General features: G+C 42.5%; 1 protein-coding gene across 2 annotated transcripts in view; it reads left to right on the top strand.

Moving 5' to 3' along the window:
* Nucleotides 1–21,501, top strand: part of LOC110492586 (plexin A3) — a 181,589-nt gene that overhangs the window by 1,739 nt on the left and 158,349 nt on the right. For both annotated transcript variants that reach the window (XM_036947590.2, XM_036947589.2), the window contains exons 2-3: nucleotides 4,692–5,963; nucleotides 7,206–7,388. In XM_036947590.2, coding sequence (XP_036803485.2) covers nucleotides 4,779–5,963; nucleotides 7,206–7,388 — 1,368 coding nt within the window. In that variant the 5' untranslated portion in view covers nucleotides 4,692–4,778. The remainder of the gene's footprint in view (nucleotides 1–4,691; nucleotides 5,964–7,205; nucleotides 7,389–21,501) is intronic.

Genomic DNA, 21,501 nt, shown 5'->3' with positions numbered 1-21,501 from the left:
CACTAAATTACATACCTCAAAACCTATTGTCTCAGTTATATCAGAGAGCAGATATGGCCAGCCAGGTCAGGCATGGGATCTTGAAATCACAGAAGCAAGATTCCACCCTGCATTTGTCATTGTATAAGCTTACAAAGGGGCATTAAGAGTTTCATGATATCATTGACTGAGTAAGTGTCCAGGCTTAGTTGGTCAGGGACAGTCATAGACATTGGTAATCACTGAGCAATAGCTTCTGTCTACAAGCCGTTTCTCAGTTTAATGTCATCCTCTCCATTGTCTGCTGCTGCTCTGCCATGAAGGTAACACACTTAGCTTTTATCTTTAATGACATCTGTCTTTTTCCCCCCTCGGCAGGTGATTTCTGTCCCCCTCTTCCCAAAGGTAATGGGGGAGGTTTTTTAATGGAAACACCCTCCAGACGAGGTTACATATGATAGGTTACATGTACAGTAGAAACACATTGAGTTTATTTATTGTTAAATAAAGGTTAAAACATGTTTTATTATAATGTGAACCTCATGTGTTGATGCTCATGCTCACAGTTTTATCTTGGCAATTCTAATGGATAAAGTAATGCTACCCATTCATTAATTGTCTGACCAAATACCGAAGGGAACATCCCAATGGGAACACTCTGGTTTTCCATACCACTATCTGTGGCTGTGCAATGGAATATCCATACCATACCCATGTTGTCCCTTAGCTCAATTTGTGGTACTGTTTAATAAGCTGTGTAATAAGCTAGTTTCCCTGAAGTTATGTGAGTGGTGTTTGGAGATCGGTTTGCAACGCCAGGATAGTTGGTTCGATTCCCTGGAACACCCATACTCGTTTGGATAAAAGTGTCTGCTAAATGGCACATATTATTATTTATTAATTATGGACAACATTGGGCCAGTGTCTCAGCCTGTTCTCATGTCTGGTGTAACAGTGGGAGAACAGAGGGAACTGCTGACCCTGGAATCATACAGAATGATAAACAGGACTAAAATAACAGGCAGAGGAAACAAACACATGACACTTAGAGTTCCTCTTTCCTCCTCTGTGATGGACTTAGCACCATTGAGATGGAACCGTTCCAGAGCTTCACAGAAACCAAAACCCAGAAGTCTGATTTAGATGTATTCATGTGGAATGTATGCCAAGGCCAGGTGCATACTCAGATCTAGTCTTTAGTTTGGGTGGATGTTTTATCAATTCACCACATACTGTAAGTGCTAATGTGCTTATTCTTAAAATAGATGCAAGCTCTATTCCTCCCCAAACATTTACATTTTTCTGGCAAAAATAGAACTTAATTATGAAAGGAAACGTCTTGGTGTTCATGCCCCATCTGCAGTAGTTTACTGTATGCAGTAAGAGGCAACGTACCATTATGTGAACTAATGACAGTTGAGTAGGGGTGAGTGCCTTTGAAATGAAATTCTCAAATATTCTTGGTTTTGGTCATCTGTATGTACCCATGAGTGGACAGCATCTTCAATAGGAAACAGAGCAATTCTTTTTTTCTAATCAAGTGCTGTTGACCCTCATTAGAGAAGTACTGGTGACAAGAGAGTGGTGTTTTCAGAGTCCTTGATTAGGTGAAATGGTGATTGCCCTGATTGCTTCTTTGTGTTCACGTTTCACAGACACTCCACAGACTCTTTCCATTCCTAACGGTTTATCTAAAAACATGGCCCCCTCTCATCTCCTCCTTTAAAGGAGATTGTGTTTGATGACAGTCAGCAGTAACTAGTCAGTATTTGGGGACCGAGTGGCGCAGTAGTCTAAGGCGTCACTACAGACCCGGGTTCATCCCGGGCTGTATCACAACCGGCTGCGATCGGGAGTCCCATAGGGCGGCCCAGCGCCGTCCGGGTTAGGCCAGGGTTTGGCCGGGGTAAACCGTCATTGTAAAAAATGATTTGTTCTCAGACTGACTTACCTTGTTAAATAAAGGTTAAATAAATACAAACTTTTTTTTAAAGGATTATTCTGATGTTCTCATCCCCTCCATCTTTCATTTGATCCAACTACACTAGCAGCTAGTTGTTAATGTACATAATGGTGTAATGGAGAAAGTGAGGAGTTGGGCTGAGGCTTGAAATTGCATAACCTGAATGCGCTTGTTAATTTTTTAAAAAAGTAATCAGAAGATTGCCATTTAATATTGGATGTGTGATCTGTCCCGTAATGGTTTAGATGTCACGACCCAAACAAAGCCATTGGTAGGTATTGAGTAATAGCCTAGTGAAGCTATCACATATTACAAATCGCATCACATACCCTAGGCTATGCTCCACACTAGTAAGTCTTCAACTAAACCTTATCTCTGTCAAATGAGCTTGCTCTCGGGTGGTTAGGGGTTGCACCATATGTGTACATGGACACGCACACACACACACACACACACACACACACACACACAACACATGCGCGCGCACGCACACACGCACACACACACACACACACACACACACACACACACACACACACACACACTCCCTTTCTCTCTCTACTGTAAAGATTATTGAATGAACTTGAGCCTGTAAAACCTGTAATTATTCTCACTGTTCGGGCAGGCAGGGAGGTCTTATTTCCCACTGAGGTTTCAAATGTTATTTACAGTTGTTATTTAAGTCAATCATTAGAGTCTGCTTTTTAATTCAGCTGCAACACCATCTCTGCTTTAGAATTCTGAACCTTCAGGTCGAGATTCTCTGCTAAAGGAATTCAGCTTCTACTGGCACCAGTCAGTGCTCCTCTCTCTTCTGTGGTAATGAAATCATTGTGACTGCTGCTCAATAGTAATCCACAAGTCAGGAAATGTACTACAATACAGCATTGTATTGCAATGGGCAATGACTGGGGGGTTTGCACTGAATTTAAAGGCAGCAAGTGGCCTCGTCTATTCTATTTCTGACTATTATGAGGGCTTTCTGTCGTCACAGACATGTAAGGGAAGGGTGCATACTCAAGCTTCAGAATTGCTTGTTGCTCGATTTATTTTTCCTATCGATCCCTGAGCATTTTCACAGCCGATAGATATTTTGCATGCATTGAAACCTTCTACCATTTGTTATAAAATTTAAAACAGATTTATCAAACGGCGGCTGCTAATGAGAACGTGTTGCGCTGATCTTTGCAGCCGTAATGATTCTATCCGTTTGAGGTATTCATGAAGCATATTTCATTGTCATGTGTGGATGAAAGAAAGAAAAGCATGGGGAAATGTCTCTTTTCACACCAGACTATCACTGTCATTCTTGTCCACGTTGATCCATTCAGACCTGTGGGCACAACTGAATCATTTTCTCCATAAGGGTAATCAGTTTTGATAAAGGTTTTGATATTCCCAACCGTTATTGGATGTGGAATAAAAATGCATTAAAGGAGAGTACTGCCAGTAAAACTAAACTATATAATAAAACAAAATAAACGATGAGATGGATGATTGGATTTGTGATGAGTTCCGTGTTTTCCTGCCCTCTCTGTGACTAATACGTGAAGACTCATAATCAGTGAGGTCAGAGGCAACCTGACAAAGATACTTTTGTTATTACTGAAACTCACCAAACACTGTGGACACACTAAATGAGTTGACGGGCAGAATATCAAGCACCTCTCACGCAGAGAACAAGTAGTGCTTAGTAAGAGCTAGAGGTGTTGTCTGTGTCTGTCTGTCTGTCTGTCTGTCTGTCTCTGTCTGTCTGTCTCTGTTTGTCTCTGTTTGTCTGTCTCTCTCTCTCTGTCTGTCTGTCTGTCTGTCTGTCTGTCTGTCTGTCTGTCTGTCTCTGTTTGTCTCTGTTTGTCTGTCTCTCCCTGTCTGTCTGTCTGTCTGTCTGTCTGTCTGTCTGTCTGTCTGTCTGTCTGTCTGTCTGTCTGCCTGCCTGCCTGCCTGCCTGCCTGCCTGCCTGCCTGCCTGCCTGCCTGCCTGCCTGCCTGCCTGCCTGCCTGTCTGTCTGTCTGTCTGTCTGTCTGTCTGTCTGTCTGTTTGTCTGTCTGTGTGCTGCTAATACCTGAAACCCCAAACTGCTGAAATGTGTCAGATGATTAAAGAACCATTCTTCCTGTGTTCCTACTTCCTATCCCAGTCCTAGCCCAGGCTGTTGAGGTGCCATAAGGGTCTTTTCCTATCCCAGCCCTAGCCCAGGCTGTTGAGGTGCCATAAGGGCAACTTTCATTCCAGAAGCTCTGACCAGTGGGTGGGAGGGGGGAGGAGCGATGTCTGACCCACTGATCACTATAGCATTACCCTGTGGTCTGCAACAAATATATCGCAGTGCATCCTAATTTTCCACTGTTTGTTTGTATATTTTCTGTTGTTGTCATGTTCTCTTTTCCTAGTAGCAATACTTCCTAATTAACAAATGTGCTCAGGATTAGTGTTAGTGATGGCTATAAAGGTTTATTAGCAATCCATTGAGTGAAGGTAGTGGGACAGACAAGCCCTGGCACCAGCCCTATAATCAATACACTCCCCCAAACCTCCCTCACACTCACAGCTGTGTCAGTGGCTGACTTGCACATTTAGTCATTAATATCTCAAAATCGACTACAGTCAGGAGTTGGTGGTGGGGGGAGGGGGACACTGAAAAGTGATGAAAATTGAACGAGATTTTTCTCCATCTACTTTGAGGGGACACTACTTACTCATGTATTCAATACTGCAATCCATCCTAACCAACATATCTTTTTCATTTCAGACATGAACCACTGAACTGAGACAGACAAAGGACTGCAATAAGCTCACGTGACGAGCTCTATTCTCCCACCACCAAAAGGTCTCCATCATGACACCCAAATGGCTGGTGGTATTTGTCCTTTTTCTCCACTCTGGGACTAACAATACATTCCCCATGGTCCCGACCGAGCTCCCCCCTGAGACAGGCACCTACAGGGTCACAGACACCAGCCTGACTCATCTCACAGTGCACAGCCGGACGGGAGAGGTCTATGTGGGAGCAGTGAACCGCATCTTCAAGCTGTCTGCCAACCTAACAGAGCTGCGTTCACACATGACTGGCCCCGTGGATGACAACGCCAAATGTTACCCCCCTCCCAGCGTCCGAGCCTGTGCACATAAACTGGAGTCCTCTGACAACGTCAACAAGTTGCTGCTGGTTGATTACGCTGGCAACCGCCTGGTAGCATGTGGAAGCATCTGGCAGGGAGTGTGTCAGTTCCTGCGACTGGAGGACCTCTTCAAGCTGGGAGAGCCCCATCACCGCAAGGAGCACTACCTCTCTGGAGCCAGGGAGGCTGACGGCATGGCAGGAGTGGTGGTTGACAGTACAGAAGGGAAGTGGAAGAATGAGAAGAAGGGGGGCAGCCGGCTGTTCATTGGGGCAGCCATCGATGGCAAGTCAGAGTATTTCCCTACCCTGTCCAGCCGTAAACTGGTCACTGATGAAGAGAGTGTTAACATGTTCAGTCTGGTCTACCAGGATGAGTTTGTGTCATCACAAATCAAGATACCCTCCGACACCCTGTCCCTCTACCCGGCATTTGACATTTACTACGTGTATGGATTCTCCAGCCGTACCTACATCTATTTCCTGACGTTGCAGCTGGACACACAGCTCACCCAGATGGATGCCACCGGTGAAAAGTTCTTCACCTCCAAGATAGTGCGGATGTGTTCCAACGACACTGAGTTCTACTCTTACGTGGAGTTCCCCCTGGGCTGCACCAAGGAAGGTGTGGAGTACCGGCTGGTCCAGTCCGCCTACAAGCACCGTCCAGGTCGGATGCTGGCCCAGGCCTTGGGGCTGTCTGAGGACGAGGATGTGCTGTTTGTCGTGTTCTCCCAGGGCCAGAAGAACCGGGCCAACCCACCTCGGGAAACAGTCCTGTGTCTCTTTACCCTGCATCAGATCAACCTGGCTATGAGGGAGAGGATCAAGTCGTGCTACCGTGGGGAAGGCAAGCTGTCCCTGCCCTGGCTGCTCAACAAGGAGCTCCCCTGCATCAACACGGTGAGTCATCACCGTTTCATTTCAGTAGTTCCGCTCAAATCAAGTACTTCTATCCTGCCTCAGGCCCCAGCCCCAGAGCAGGCAATATTCTGCTGGGTTTGCATTCATATTTCATCCATACCTCATTAACTTCAATAGCCCAAATTCTCCATGAATATATTGAAACATTTAGCAGGCTTGCAAACACGTTCTAGGCATAGGATATCCTATCCCAGCCCTAGCCCAGGCTGTTGAGATGCCATAAGGATATCTTAGCCAGTCTCCACCTTATGACGCTTTGGTATTTTTACATCCAGAATCATATTTCCAGTGACTATACAACATGAAAAGTCACAGCTGATCTATACTATGTTTGATAAAAATTGAAGAATTTATATTCCAGTAAACGTTATCCGTGATAAACCGTAAGACAGAGCAGTTTATGTGGATGGAGGGTTTTCTCCTATGAAGCTGACTCCAGTCATATCACTGTACTGTGAGGCAACTCGTGAAACATACAGTGACGTAGTGATCCATGTAAATACTGTGCAGCAGGCAGGGTATTTAAACGGATGTATCTTTATAAGGGCACCTCTCTCAAGGATTTAAATCAAGAACAGTTGAAGGGCTGCTGCCAAAACTGTACTTATAAGATGTTCTGTCAAGGCCTGTGTGTAAAGGTACATTTCCCTCCCTCCTTGTGCCCTAATGGCTGATGGCACCCCGTTAGTTTTTGGGTCAGAGCTGGGCGGATGGAGAGGAGAACTACGAGTATCAGTATCTGACCTGGGTCCTATAAGGAAGTGGGGGCTTGTTTTTATTAGGAGCAACAGGGCCCCCTGTAGCTGATGCAAATCTGCTCTTGATGATGGCCTGGTTCATGGACATCATTAGCCCCTTCTCATGCGCAGCAATAGCCCTTGCCCACATCATGAGAGTGTGCGTGCCAGACTCTGGCACAGGCCTTGTTTGATATAGTTACTCTTCATAAAGGCTCAACAACAATAATCGTTTGTTCCTCTGACACCGGCATGTTTTGAATCGCTATACATGCCAAGAATTCACCAGGTGCTTTTTATTACTTTTCTTATCATAGTAATTGATGACATGTTCATGTTTCTTTATGTATGTTAGAGGTGTAGTGAAACTCCCAAATTCTATTAGCGTTTTGTGTATTCCAGGCCCTAAATGATTAAATAGGCTACATTTGATCCAAACCTTGATACACTCTGAACATTGTCCCCTTCTCGTTTTGTTTTACAGCCAAAGCAGATTGGTGATGACTTCTGTGGGCTGGTGTTGAACCAACCTCTTGGGGGTCTGCGGGTGATAGAAGGGACCCCTCTCTATGACGACGGCGTGGACGGTATGGGAGCGGTAACAGCCTACACCTATGGAGATCACTCCGTGGTGTTTGTGGGAACCCGGAGTGGACGCCTCAAAAAGGTAAGGGAGACATTCTGATTCTTTCTGTTCAAATGGGCCGATCAGTTATTCCCTGGCAGCTGTGTTACAATTCTCTACACGATGCCATACCAGGTGAAGAAGGCCTGGGGGAAACCCTGGTGCTGTAGGCAGAGATGGGATTTCACCCAACACCAACCACTTTGTCCGATTTCTTTTGCGCTGTGATTCAATATTTGTAGAACATTGCATGATACAGTACAGAATGCTTTTTTGGTCAAAAACAGGATTGAATATTCCGTGATATTTCTAGTGGAAGCCATGAGGGTCTTTTCTCAGTTGACTCGATAAAAGAGTTATGAAAATAAATTATATTTCTCTGGGTAGGAACTTGTTGTTGTGTAGATATGACCTTCCTGACTTGAGTTGGCGGTAGAATATGCTCAGCCTCCATCTTATTCTGAATGGATTTATTTTCGGTTGCTGCTCTGCTGGGAGTTGACACAATGTTATCATCGCGGCTCAGTCATTTAAAATAGATGAAGAACATCAGCAGTTAGTCATTCAGGGTTGAAATGCTGGGTACTTTATATTCAATGGAAGCTTGTTTTCTCAGAATGATGTTTAAAATCCACATGTATTTATTTTTGAATACCACTGACCTAGTTGCACTTCATTTCTGATCAAAATAACATCAGGGGATCTTATGACATCAACTCTATAGAAATGTTACCTTCTTATTACTCTATTGAATTCATTGTAGGTCAACATGTTATGCATTATAGACTTTTTGATTTCTATACAGTACCAGTCAAGCGTTTGGACACATCTACTCATTCAAGGGTTTTTCTTGATTTTTACTATTTTCTACATTGTAGAATAATAGTGAAGACATCAAAACTATGAAATAACACATATGGAATCATGTAGTAACCAAAAAAGTGTTAAAACTAATCAAAATATATGTTTTATTTGGGATACTTCAAAGTAGCCACCCTTTGCCTTGATGACAGCTTTGCACACTCTTAGCATACTCTCAACTACATGATTCCATATGTGTTATTTCATAGTTTTGATGTCTTCACTATTATTCTACAATGTAAAAAATAGTAAAAATAAATAATAAAATAATAAAAACCCTTAAATGAGTAGGTGTGTCCAAACTAGATATTTTTCATCACACCTCCTCATGTGGATCTGTGGTTTCCATCCGGTGTGTGAACCTCAGACTGGCGTGGAGACAGAGTTGTAGTAGAGTACACAGTAATAGGTCTTTAGTTATAAGCACTAACCAATGACTTCTAGGATTAATTTAAAGACTATAATGATTTTGTCCTTTCATAACTGTCTGACATTGAAAAGTTAAAACAGTTACTGGAATACCATCTAGAAGGACTTGGAATACCATCTAGAAGGACTTGGAATACCATCTAGAAGGACTTGGAATACCATCTAGAAGGACTTGGAAAGCCATCTAGAAGGACTTGGAACGCCATCTAGAAGGACTTGTAACGCCATCTAGAAGGACTTAGAATACCATCTAGAAGGACTTGGAATACCATCTAGAAGGACTTGGAATACCATCTAGAAGGACTTGGAACACCATCTAGAAGGACTTGGAATACCATCTAGAAGGACATGGAACGCCATCTAGAAGGACTTGGAATACCATCTAGAAGGACTTGGAATACCATCTAGAAGGATCTTGGAACGCCATCTAGAAGGACTTGGAATACCATCTAGAAGGACTTGGAATACCATCTAGAAGGACTTGGAATACCATCTAGAAGGACTTGGAACACCATCTAGAAGGACTTGGAATACCATCTAGAAGGACTTGGAATACCATCTAGAAGGACCTGGAACGCCATCTAGAAGGACTTGGAACACCATCTAGAAGGACTTGGAACGCCATCTAGAAGGACTTGGAACGCCATCTAGAAGGACTTGGAACACCATCTAGAAGGACTTGGAATACCATCTAGAAAGACTTGGAACGCCATCTAGAAGGACTTGGAACACCATCTAGAAGGACTTGGAATACCATCTAGAAGGACTTGGAACACCATCTAGAAGGACTTGGAATACCATCTAGAAGGACTTGGAATACCATCTAGAAGGACTTGGAACGCCATCTAGAAGGACTTTGAACGCCATCTAGAAGGACTTGGAACGCCATCTAGAAGGACTTGTAATACCATCTAGAAGGACTTGGAACGCCATCTAGAAGGACTTGGAGCGCCATCTAGAAGGACTTGGAATACCATCTAGAAGGACTTGGAACGCCATCTAGGACTTGGATTACCATCTAGAAGGACTTGGAACGCCATCTAGAAGTACTTGGAATACCATCTAGAAGGACTTGGAACGTCATCTAGAAGGACTTGGAACGCCATCTAGAAGGAATACCATCTAGAAGGACTTGGAACGCCATCTAGAAGGACTTGGAACGCCATCTAGAATTTTGGACATTCTGACATAATGATAACCCAGCTGAATGTGGCGATGCCTGGAGAGGGATACATTTGATGCTATTTCAGTCACTCTCCATTGGTTTTGTGGACAGGAGAACGCAGTTTGGCGCCCTAGCAGAGAGAATCATGGTCTACTCCCACAATGTTCTATGAAAAGAAAAACAGCCCATGACTCACCCTGCCCTCTGTGCCCACTGTTTACAACAATAACATTATACCAAATGGTGCTGCTGAGAATTGATGCCCTCACTTTCCTACTCGGCCAACTCCAAAACATCATCCCTCCCCTAGTGTTCTATTAGATTCAAACTAGTGTGTGCTATTGCCTATCTTTGACTATCAAGTCATTTAGTCTACTTTCTCGGCCTTTGAAATAAAAGCCTGAGATTGGATGAGAAGACATTTTTATAGTACAATCAGTAAGATTGTGTTTTTTTAATTTATTGGAATCAATAATCATTCTCTTATAAATGCCTCAGTCCCTGGTCCTTGTATAAGTTAAATGGGTGGTCTGTCCCAGTTAACCATTTCATATGAGAGAAATTCCATGAGATCTTGGGCAGGATGTAGAGACTGACTTAGATACTTTTCACTTGACACAGTGATTATACACCCCAGTTCTGTGTTCTTACCATCCTATTCCCAGAGCAGAAAGTAAAATGTGCTCACATACACACTGAAAAGCATGGGCTTAGTTAGAAAGTCTTCTCCTTGGAGAGTAGTGTCGTGTTTTGTTTTCTATTCCGATTATTTATGAGGTCCCCTGTTGATACGTGTATCAACATATTCCCTACCTCCCATCTTTTTGCTTGTTGCTAAGATGACTGGGTCACAAGGCTATGTCTACAAGCCAAGTTTGGGGTATTTAGCCCATACTGATGACAGTATCTGTCAAGATGATTCAGTACCTAATATGTTTAAAAGATCTGCATTGATAATACAGAGAGATATTTAGGATCACCTCAACTGCTCATTATCCCACCTCGAGTTTTTAAGATGCTTTTTTATTTATTTGTAATAATGACAATTACAACAATACTGAATGAACACTTATTTTAACTTAATATAATACATCAATAAAAATCCATTCAGCCTCAAATAAATAATGAAACATGTTCAATTTGGTTTAAATAATGCAGTGTTGGAAAAGTAAAAGTGCAATATGTGCCATGTAAAAAAGCTAACGTTTGAGTTCCTTGCTCAGAACATGAGAACATATGAAAGTTGGTGGTTCCTTTTAACATGAGACTTCAATATTCCAAGGTAAGAGGTTTTAGGTTGTAGTTAATATAGTATTTATAGGACTATTTCTCTTTATACCATTTGTATTTCATGTACCTTTGACTATGGGATGTTCTTATAGGCACTATAGTATTGCCAGTGTAACAGTATAGCTTCCGTCCCTCTCCTCGCTCCTACCTGGGCTCGAACCAGGAACACATCGACAACAGCCACACTCGAAGCAGCGTTACCCATCACTCCACAAAAGCCGCGGCCCTTGCAGAGCAAGGGGAATAACTACTCCAAGTCTCAGAGCGAGTGACGTTTGAAATGCTATTAGCGCACACCCAGCTAACTAGCTAGCCATTTCACATCGGTTACACCAGCCATTAGGCTGATAGGCTTGAAGTCATAAACAGCGCGGTGCTTGCGAAGAGCTGCTGGCAAAACGCACGAAAGTGCTGTTTGAATGAATGCTTACGAGCCTGCTGCTTAATTATAACATAATAACACACAGAAATACGAGCCTTTGGTCATTAATATGGTCGAATACGGAAACTATCATTTCGAAATGATGGGTGGCATCCCTAAGTCTAAATATTCTTGTTACATTGCACAACCTTCAATGTTATGTCATAATTACATAAAATTCTGGCAAATTAGTTCGCAATGAGCCAGGCTGCCCAAACTGTTGCATATACTGTACCCTGACTCTGCGTGAGAGAAATGACACAATTTCACCTGGTTGATATTGCCTGCTAACCTGGATTTCTTTAAGCTAAATATGCAGGTTTAAAAATATATACTTCTGTGTATTGATTTTAAGAAAGGCATTGGTGTTTATGGTTAGGAACAGTCGTCCAACGATTGTGCTTTTTTCGCAAATGCGCTTTTGTTAAATCATCCCCCAGTGTTGCATCGATTAAATGCAACGCAGGACACACTAGATAAACGAGTAATATCATCAACCATGTGTAGTTATAACTAGTGATTATGATTGATTGATTGTTTTTTATAAGATAAGTTTAATGCTAGCTAGCAACTTACCTTGGCTTCTTACTGCATTCGCGTAACAGGCTGGCTCCTCGTGGAGTGCAATGAGAGGCAGGTGGTTAGAACGTTGGACTAGTTAACTGTAAGTTTGCAAGATTAGATCCCCCGAGCCGACAAGGTGAAAATCTGTTGTTCTGCCCCTAAACAAGGCAGTTAACCCACCGTTCCTAAACCGTCATTGAAAATAAGAATGTGTTCTTAACTGACTTGCCTAGTTAAACAAAGTATAAAGGTATAAAAAAATATATTTTTAAATCGGCAAAATCGGCTCCCAAAAATACTGATTTCCGATTGTTATGAAAACTTGAAATCGGCCCTAATGAATCGGCCATTCCGATTAATCGGTCGACCTCTAATGCAGATCATCATCATTAATTCATTAGGTGTGTAAAAACTGTAATTTGCATTATTTACTAACCCAGTTGGAGGGATTGGGGTTTATTTAATTTGTGAGTGGATTATGTGGTTGTGGTGCATGGATTATTGTGAAAGAAGAAGCAGGAGACTGCAGAGGCCAAGCCCTGACAGGGAAGTCAAACATTCACACAATCTAAAAAGGGCTTATTCCCACCAGTCACTGGCTGCTTTGTTGTTAAACCCAATCTCAATAGAAACCCAATAGATTACAGTTACACTTAACAGAAAGTGGACATTGCACACGTTTCATCCTGTGGGTGTTATGTTTTTACTGTTGTCTGGTGAAATGCTGCTCTGAGGGATAGATTGTTGTGGCCCAGTGTGGAGTATTAGACTACCTGCCATAATAGGGAGCTAGAGAATGCAGGAGGAGGCTATATAATCACACCATATCTCCTCCCAGAATGGCTTGTTTGTTTTGGCAAGAGATCAGAGAACACAAGCCGCTTTCTGGAGCCATGCGGAAATTACCCATGAGCCCCTAGTATTTCCTGTCCCCTACCAATGTCTTTCACAGTGGCATATGTAGGAGAGAGGAACCAGCGTTAGGTCTGACTGAGAATATGAAAATAATAATAATTTTAAGTTGTGAAAACGGAGCTGAGCGCTGCTTTGAATGTATTCGTGTTGATTTCTGAGATAATACTTTGAGGCAAACACAAAGGGACATCATAATTATAAGGTTATAATTATGAGTGAACGGTGATTGCATCTGATTGATTTGATTTTGCACCTGCACTCTTGTGCAGGTAATGAACAGCTGTGTCCTTGTTTGGGATTCTGTTAATTCTATTACACACTATTGTGACACCGAGCAAGATGCATTCAGCTGAAACAACTGTAATGTAGTCAACGGTTTGCAAAAATCATTGAAATGTAGATAGCACAGTGGCGTTAATATAGCAGTGGTTGGTTGGTATCATGCACCTCCCCATCACCACTGTGGAGGCTACAGTGAGACATCTATTTCTGCTGAAATAGGGAAAGGCCTTTCTGGATCACATAATCTGACTCAGCAACAGGCTGTGTATGAGACCAAGGTTGTCAGGTGTATTTTATTGCTTGTGCTGGTGTGGTGCCACTGCTGATGTTATTGTGTGTGTGTGTCTGTGTGTGTGTGTGCGTGTGTCTGTGTGTGTGTGTGTGTCTGTGTGTGTGTGTGTGTCTGTGTGTGTGCGTGTGTGTCTGTGTGTGTGTGTCTGTGTGTGTGTGTCTGTGTGTGTGTGTGTGTGTGCGTGTGTCTGTGTGTGCCTGTGTGTGTGTGCCTGTGTGTGTGTGTGTGTGTGTGTCTGTGTGTGTGTGTGCGTGTGTCTGTGTGTGCCTGTGTGTGCGTGTGCGAGCGTGTCCGAGTGTGTGTGTGTGTGTGTGTGTGTGTGTGTGTGTGTGTGTGTCTGTATGTGTCTGCATGTGTGTGTGTGTGTGTCTGTGTGTGCGTGTGCGAGCGTGTCTGAGTGTGTGTATGTGTGCGTGTGTGTGTGTGTGTGTGTGTGTGTGTGTGTGTGTGTGTGTGTGTGTGTGTGTGTGTGTGTGTGTGTGAAACTGTTCTAGTTTTTGAATGCTAGCCATCTTATCTCGTCTTCCAAAGGGAACTCATGCAAATCAAGTTTCCAAGACAGTTTTTAATAATAATTTGTTTTAATATTAAAGCTAAAGCAATAGTTTGTTTTGTTGTTGGCTTTTCATAATACTGCAAATATTTCATAGCTGGGACTCAATAATAAATAATGCCATAAGCTGAGAATATATTGAATATATTATTAAGATTCAACATTTTACTGTAGTGGCAATCCATAGCACAGTAGTGATGGGGGGAAAAATCTATACATATACATATTGCAATATTATTTTGGCCGATATTATCTTGATACTTTGACTCCAAGTAATTATAATTTTTTTTTTTACATACATATCATATCGGTACTTAAGTATCATGATAATATCGTATCGTGAGGTCCCTGCCAATTCCCACCCATAAAGGACAGTCAGTAAGATCTGACCATCCTATTGGTTACCCTAACAGTTTATATGTACAGCAGTAGACAAGCTGTACAGGTCAGGTGTTACCTGTATGACATGGTCTGCACCCCTGTGTGTGTGTAACCTTTATTTAACTAGGCAAGTCAATGTCTCCTGTTCTATTTTCCCTGCGTCTGTCCTGAGTGGCGTCAGCCTCAAATTGGATTGGAAGCTAATTCAGCAGTATAAATCAGTGTTGGGTGAATGGGCTGTGAAGCAGGCCAGGGCCCAGATTTACGAGCCGTCCCAGCCCACGGCAGGTTTGATCGTGGGGAAATCTGTTTGCCATAAATCCCCCGGTCCAGAACAAGGCTGAGTGATGTTGGGTCTGGAGAACAGGGGCCATTGTTCTCCATGTGTTGTTGCTGCTGGAGTGTTGATGCTGGAGTGTTGATGCTGAAGTGTTGATGCTGGAAAGTAGATGCTGGAATGTTGCTGCTGGAGTGTTGATGCTGGAGTGTTGCTGCTGGAGTGTTGATGCTGGAGTGTTGATGCTGGATTGTTGATGCTTGAGTGTTGCTGCTCGAGTGTTGATGCTGGAATGTTGATGCTGGAGTGTTGATGCTTGAGTGTTGCTGCTGGAGTGTTGCTGCTGGAGTGTTGATGCTGGAGTGTTGATGCTTGAGTGTTGCTGCTGGAGTGTTGATGCTTGAGTGTTGCTGCTGGAGTGTTGATGCTTAAATGTTGCTGCTGGAGTGTTGATGCTTGAGTGTTGCTGCTCGAGTGTTGATGCTGGAATGTTGATGCTGGAGTGTTGATGCTTGAGTGTTGCTGCTGGAGTGTTGATGCTGGAGTGTTGATGCTGGAATGTTGATGCTGGAGTGTTGATGCTTGAGTGTTGCTGCTGGAGTGTTGATGCTGGAGTGTTGTTGCTGGAGTGTTGCTGCTTGAGTGTTGCTGCTCGAGTGTTGATGCTGGAATGTTGATGCTGGAGTGTTGATGCTGGAGTGTTGATGCTGGAGTGTTGCTGCTCGAGTGTTGCTGCTGGAATGTTGATGCTGGAATGTTGATGCTGGATTGTCCACTCACATGTAAGGGAGAGTTCTGAAGAGCTTTTGCTACAATATCTCTATCAGATCATTGTCGTGTGGAAGTGTGCCAAGTGTGTTATATTTCTATGGCATACATTCTAGATTTTTTGTGGCTTTTGATGTTTGGATGGTGTTCTTATGGTGAAGAAAGAATTCCTGGACTTGTGCTGCTTTTCATTGACATTTTCAAGGTTGTCGAGCAATTCAAGCAACGCCTCACAAAACATACGGTTGGTGATTCATAGAAATTGCTAAGCAATCAGCCTTTCCAAGGGTCAAGGGATCAAGTGAATTTCTGACAGGTTTTATATCCTGAGAATCTTGTATTGAACCTGAAAAACACTAACCACTAACCAGCTATTCATTAACTAGAGATTCCTCTGCCTTTTTCGAGAGGTCTCAGTTCCATCCATGTTTACTACATACAGTTGCGGTGAAATATATGTACACCTTCACACTTTGCACTATTAGCAATTTCTTCTAAAATAAGTTAAAATTAAATCAACATTTGTTTCATTTACAACTGCACAGGACCAAGATTTTTTTTTTAAATACATTTTTCACTTCAAAGTAAAAACAATTGCCTGATCTTAATTATTTAGGATTCAATTCAAATTGTAGGTGCCTACCGGGTAAAAATAACTATTTAACCAGTTTTGAAAATAATAACCAAAACATTCTGCTCCATTACACTTTGTAAAGTGTAAGGGTGCCAATTTATACACTACCGTTCAAAAGTTTGGGGTCACTTAGAAACGTCCTTGTTTTTGAAAGAAAAGCACATTTTTTGGTCCATTAAAATAACATCAAACTGATCAGAGATACAGTGTAGACATTGTTAATGTTGTAAATTACTATTGTAACTAGAAACGGCTGATTTTTAATGGAATATCTACATAGGTGTACAGAGGCCCATTATCAGCAACCATCACTCCTGTGTTCCAATGGCACGTTGTGTTAGCTAATCCAAGTTTATCATTTTAAAAGGCTAATTGATCAATAGTACCCGCAAAACACCAGTCTCAACATCAACAGTGAACAGGCGACTCCGGGATGCTGACTGTCCAGAATCTGGACAACAGTTTTCAGCTGTGCTAACATAATTGCAAAAGGGTTTTCTAATGATCAATTAGCCTTTTAAAATGACTTGGATTAGCTAACACAACATTGGAACACAGGAGTGATGGTTGCTGATAATGGGCCTCTGTACGCCTATGTAGATATTCCATAACAAATCAGCCGTTTCCAGTTACAATAGTCATTTACAACATTAACAATGTCTACACTTTATTTCTGATCAATTTCGATTTTATTTTATTAATGGACAAAAAAAATGTACTTTTCTTTCAGAAACAAGGACATTTCTAAGTGACGCCAAACTTTTGAACGGTAGTGTATAGTTAACCACAACTGTAACAACATTTTAGACAATCTCTCTGTTGCCCCAGTAACTACCCAACACACGAGTAGCAGACTAGTAGCATACCTCTCAACAGACCATCACACAGCAGTTCCCATCAGCTTTGCCATGCCCAGAGTGAGCTGTTGTTCTGTTTGACAGGAGCACAGGGTTCGGGAGAGCCAGAGAGGAAGGTCGCTGCTGTGGTGGTGAGAATGGGAGAGACAGGAGAGCTGTTAAACAGTAGAGAGTTTTAGATGTGGTGGGGGGACGGGGACGGGGGGATAGCTTCCAGATGTGTATCTCATTCTCTCTACCATCTTTCCTTCTGTATTTAACTTCTTGTGATGAAGCTATGTTGCTGATGGAAGAGCAAAGTGGGCTTGTTTTTACTCTCTTCTTGAAACATGGGGATGTATGCTATGACAAGAATCCATTAAATACAACATACAAGGGTTACTGAGTTGTACCTGGCGTGGCTAAAATGGGAGTTGAATCCTTCACTGGCATGACATTGTTCACTACTGTAGTAGACTGTTAATACTACTGTACAGTGCATATCCTGTTGTTGTTTATCTCATTAGAATCTCTCAGGAATGATCTCTTTACCGCTCTGATCTATCTGACACAGGTACAGTATCTCATCAAATCAAGCTTTATTTATACAGCACATTTCAGACATGGAATGCAACACAATGTGCTTCACAGGGAAAATAACAAATAAAAAACAAGGAAAATAAAAGCTGAAATATTTACTACAAACTGCCCAAATCCGTCCCTCTTGGATATGTCCTCGTCTGAGCATATTCTTTTTTATAATTTAATGGCGTCCCTCTCATAACTTCATTAAGGTCACCGCTGCCATCATCGTAAATGCACAGTGTTTAGGAGCAGCACTTAAGCACCTGTGTCTGGCTGTCTGCTATAAAGTCTCAGTCCTCCTGCCTCCCGCCTGGTGAGTCAGAACCTGCCTTCAGTAGGAGGGAAACATTTCTCTTCATCTTTACGACTTTGTAGGCCATTCCGTCATGAACGGGAACAGTTTCTAAAATCTTCGACAAGAAAATGATGTATTTTTTTCTTCAGTTGGTCAAGATGCAATGTAGCTGCAAAAGCCTGGCTCTTCCTGCCAGACACATTTAGTCATTCCCTGCTGTCCTGCTGTCTCTCTGTCTCTGACTGCAGGCTCTAGCATCAGGCTGGACGCAACCTTGGTAGTCTGCTGAGGTAACGATCCAGTAGGTTTATCGTTTGTCTTCTTCTTCTGTGACCCCACATATCAACCTCCCTGCTGTTTCTGGACGATGAAAGGTCATCATGAGTCAAGATGTATTATGTTGACAAATAAGTGAGGCATGCTGAAATTGCATGAATATGTTTGGAGAGGCCCAGGAACATCCCTTTCATAAGATGTTGATGATAGGCTAAGGCTTTTGTAGAAACACTGTAGTGATGTACCGTGGCATAGTTCATCTGTCATTACCTATTAGGAATTCTCCACTACCCATGATTATATTTTCCTGTTAAACAACAATGTTGCCGTTTTAGTTGCAGCATGTGTGTGAAATTTCTTGACAACCGAGAGTCCCGAATTAAGAACATGGTACTTTATTTGACCTTCAATGAACACTGTTTGGCCTCATGAAATTTCCCTGCAAATGTTCCCCTTAGCACAAGGGCTGATTAGAGATGAGTTATTTAATAAAGAGGCCAACAAAGACAAGCTCTGTCTTCCTGATCTGTATGATACGACTACACACAACAAAAACGGTTGTCCCCCTGACCAACACGGACCTTATTCACTCTCGCCAATCTACAGACGACCCTGCTGTGGATTGTGACCGAGTATGTCAAACCTCCACGTTCCTGCTAATGCTGTAAATGCATCAACATACCTCCAGAGTTAGACTTTCAGATGGTTATGTTGAAAAGGTTTGGAGAGTGAAACTGAATTGACCTTGGAGCCTCTTTGATTCTCTGGATGAAGTCGTCAGCACGGTACAGAATGATGTGGATTTTTAGGTCTACATCTCTGCTACTGTTATGGAATGTCTTATTTGCCGTTTGTGTCTTGTTGTGATGAGTGTGTCCAGATAGAGCTGGTGTAACTGATAGAGATAGAGCTGGTGTAACTGATATAGAGATAGAGCTGGTGTAACTGATAGAGATAGAGCTGGTGTAACTGATATAGCGATAGAGCTGGTGTAACTGATGGAGATAGAGCTGGTGTAACTGATAGAGATAGAGCTGGTGTAACTGATAGAGATAGAGCTGGTGTAACTGATAGAGATAGAGCTGGCGTAAGTGATAGAGATAGAGCTGGTGTAACTGATAGAGATGGAGCTGGTGTAACTGATAGAGATAGAGCTGGCGTAACTGATAGATATAGAGCTGGTGTAACTGATATAGAGATAGAGCTGGTGTAACTAATAGAGATAGAGCTGGTGTAACTGATAGAGATAGAGCTGGTGTAACTGATAGAGATAGAGCTGGTGTAACTGATAGAGATAGAGCTGGCGTAACTGATAGAGATAGAGCTGGTGTAACTGATAGAGATAGAGCTGGTGTAACTGATAGAGATAGAACTGGTGTAACTGATAGAGATAGAGCTGGTGTAACTGATAGAGATAGAGCTAGTGTAACTAATGGAGATAGAGCTGGTGTAACTGATATAGAGATAGAGCTGGTGTAACTGATAGAGATAGAGCTGGTGTAACTGATAGAGATAGAGCTGGCGTAACTGATAGATATAGAGCTGGTGTAACTGATATAGAGATAGAGCTGGTGTAACTAATAGAGATAGAGCTGGTGTAACTGATAGAGATAGAGCTGGTGTAACTGATAGAGATAGAGCTGGTGTAACTGATAGAGATAGAGCTGGCGTAACTGATAGAGATAGAGCTGGTGTAACTGATAGAGATAGAGCTGGTGTAACTGATAGAGATAGAACTGGTGTAACTGATAGAGATAGAGCTGGTGTAACTGATAGAGATAGAGCTAGTGTAACTAATGGAGATAGAGCTGGTGTAACTGATATAGAGATAGAGCTGGTGTAACTGATAGAGATAGAGCTGGTGTAACTGATAGAGATAGAGCTGGTGTAACTGATAGAGATAGAGCTGGTGTAACTGATGGAGATAGAGCTGGTGTAACTGATAGAGATAGAGCTGGTGTAACTGATGGAGATAGAGCTGGTGTAACTGATGGAGATAGAGCTGGTGTAACTGATAGAGATAGAGCTGGTGTAACTGATATAGAGATAGAGCTGGTGTAACTGATGGAGATAGAGCTGGTGTAACTGATATAGAGATAGAGCTGGTGTAACTGATGGAGATAGAGCTGGTGTAACTGATAGAGATAGAGCTGGTGTAACTGATAGAGATAGAGCTGGTGTAACTGATGGAGATAGAGCTGGTGTAACTGATAGAGATAGAGCTGGTGTAACTGATAGAGATAGAGCTGGTGTAACTGATATAGAGATAGAGCTGGTGTAACTGATGGAGATAGAGCTGGTGTAACTGATATAGAGATAGAGCTGGTGTAACTGATGGAGATAGAGCTGGTGTAACTGATAGAGATAGAGCTGGTGTAACTGATAGAGATAGAGCTGGTGTAACTGATAGAGATAGAGCTGGTGTAACTGATATAGAGATAGAGCTGGTGTAACTGATATAGAGATAGAGCTGGTGTAACTGATGGAGATAGAGCTGGTGTAACTGATGGAGATAGAGCTGGTGTAACTGATAGAGATAGAGCTGGTGTAACTGATAGACATAGAGCTGGTGTAACTGATGGAGATAGAGCTGGTGTAACTGATAGAGATAGAGCTGGTGTAACCGATAGAGATAGAGCTGGTGTAACTGATATAGAGATAGAGCTGGTGTAACTGATGGAGATAGAGCTGGTGTAACTAATAGAGATAGAGCTGGTGTAACTGATAGAGATAGAGCTGGTGTAACTGATGGAGATAGAGCTGGTGTAACTGATATAGAGATAGAGCTGGTGTAACTGATGGAGATAGAGCTGGTGTAACTGATAGAGATAGAGCTGGTGTAACTGATAGAGATAGAGCATAACTGACTGTTATGGATGAAGACCTTCGGGATTATATAACAACATCTGGCTGAAGACGGGACGGCCAGGCATTCGTGTGGTTGAGTCCGTTTCTGCGGTAACATGGACTCTTAACAACATGATTAAACTTTGAAATGGCTAAAAACAAGCAATACCTGCCTGGTATTGTGATGCAATAATGTCCATGGTAATGTAAAACGTTAACTGATGTGGCTGATGCAGGACTATATATTTTTTTAAATTGCTATTCAAACGGTTACGACGACTGTGAGCATTTGGCTGGCCAATTACCGTCATCCAAAATCCCCTGACCGGGACAGTCCTATGTACCAGTCCTGACCGGGACAGTCCTATGTACCAGTCCTGACCGGGACAGTCCTATGTACCAGTCCTGACCGGGACAGTCCTATGTACCAGTCCTGACCGGTACAGTCCTATGTACCAGTCCTGACCGGGACAGTCCTATGTAC

The sequence above is a fragment of the Oncorhynchus mykiss genome, chromosome 16, assembly GCF_057628025.1.
Source record: "Oncorhynchus mykiss isolate SJ-2025 chromosome 16, ASM5762802v1, whole genome shotgun sequence".
NCBI classification, from domain to species: Eukaryota; Metazoa; Chordata; class Actinopteri; order Salmoniformes; family Salmonidae; genus Oncorhynchus; species Oncorhynchus mykiss.
The sequence above is the reverse complement of the archived record's forward strand: the minus strand, read 5'-3'. Positions and strand labels throughout refer to the sequence as shown.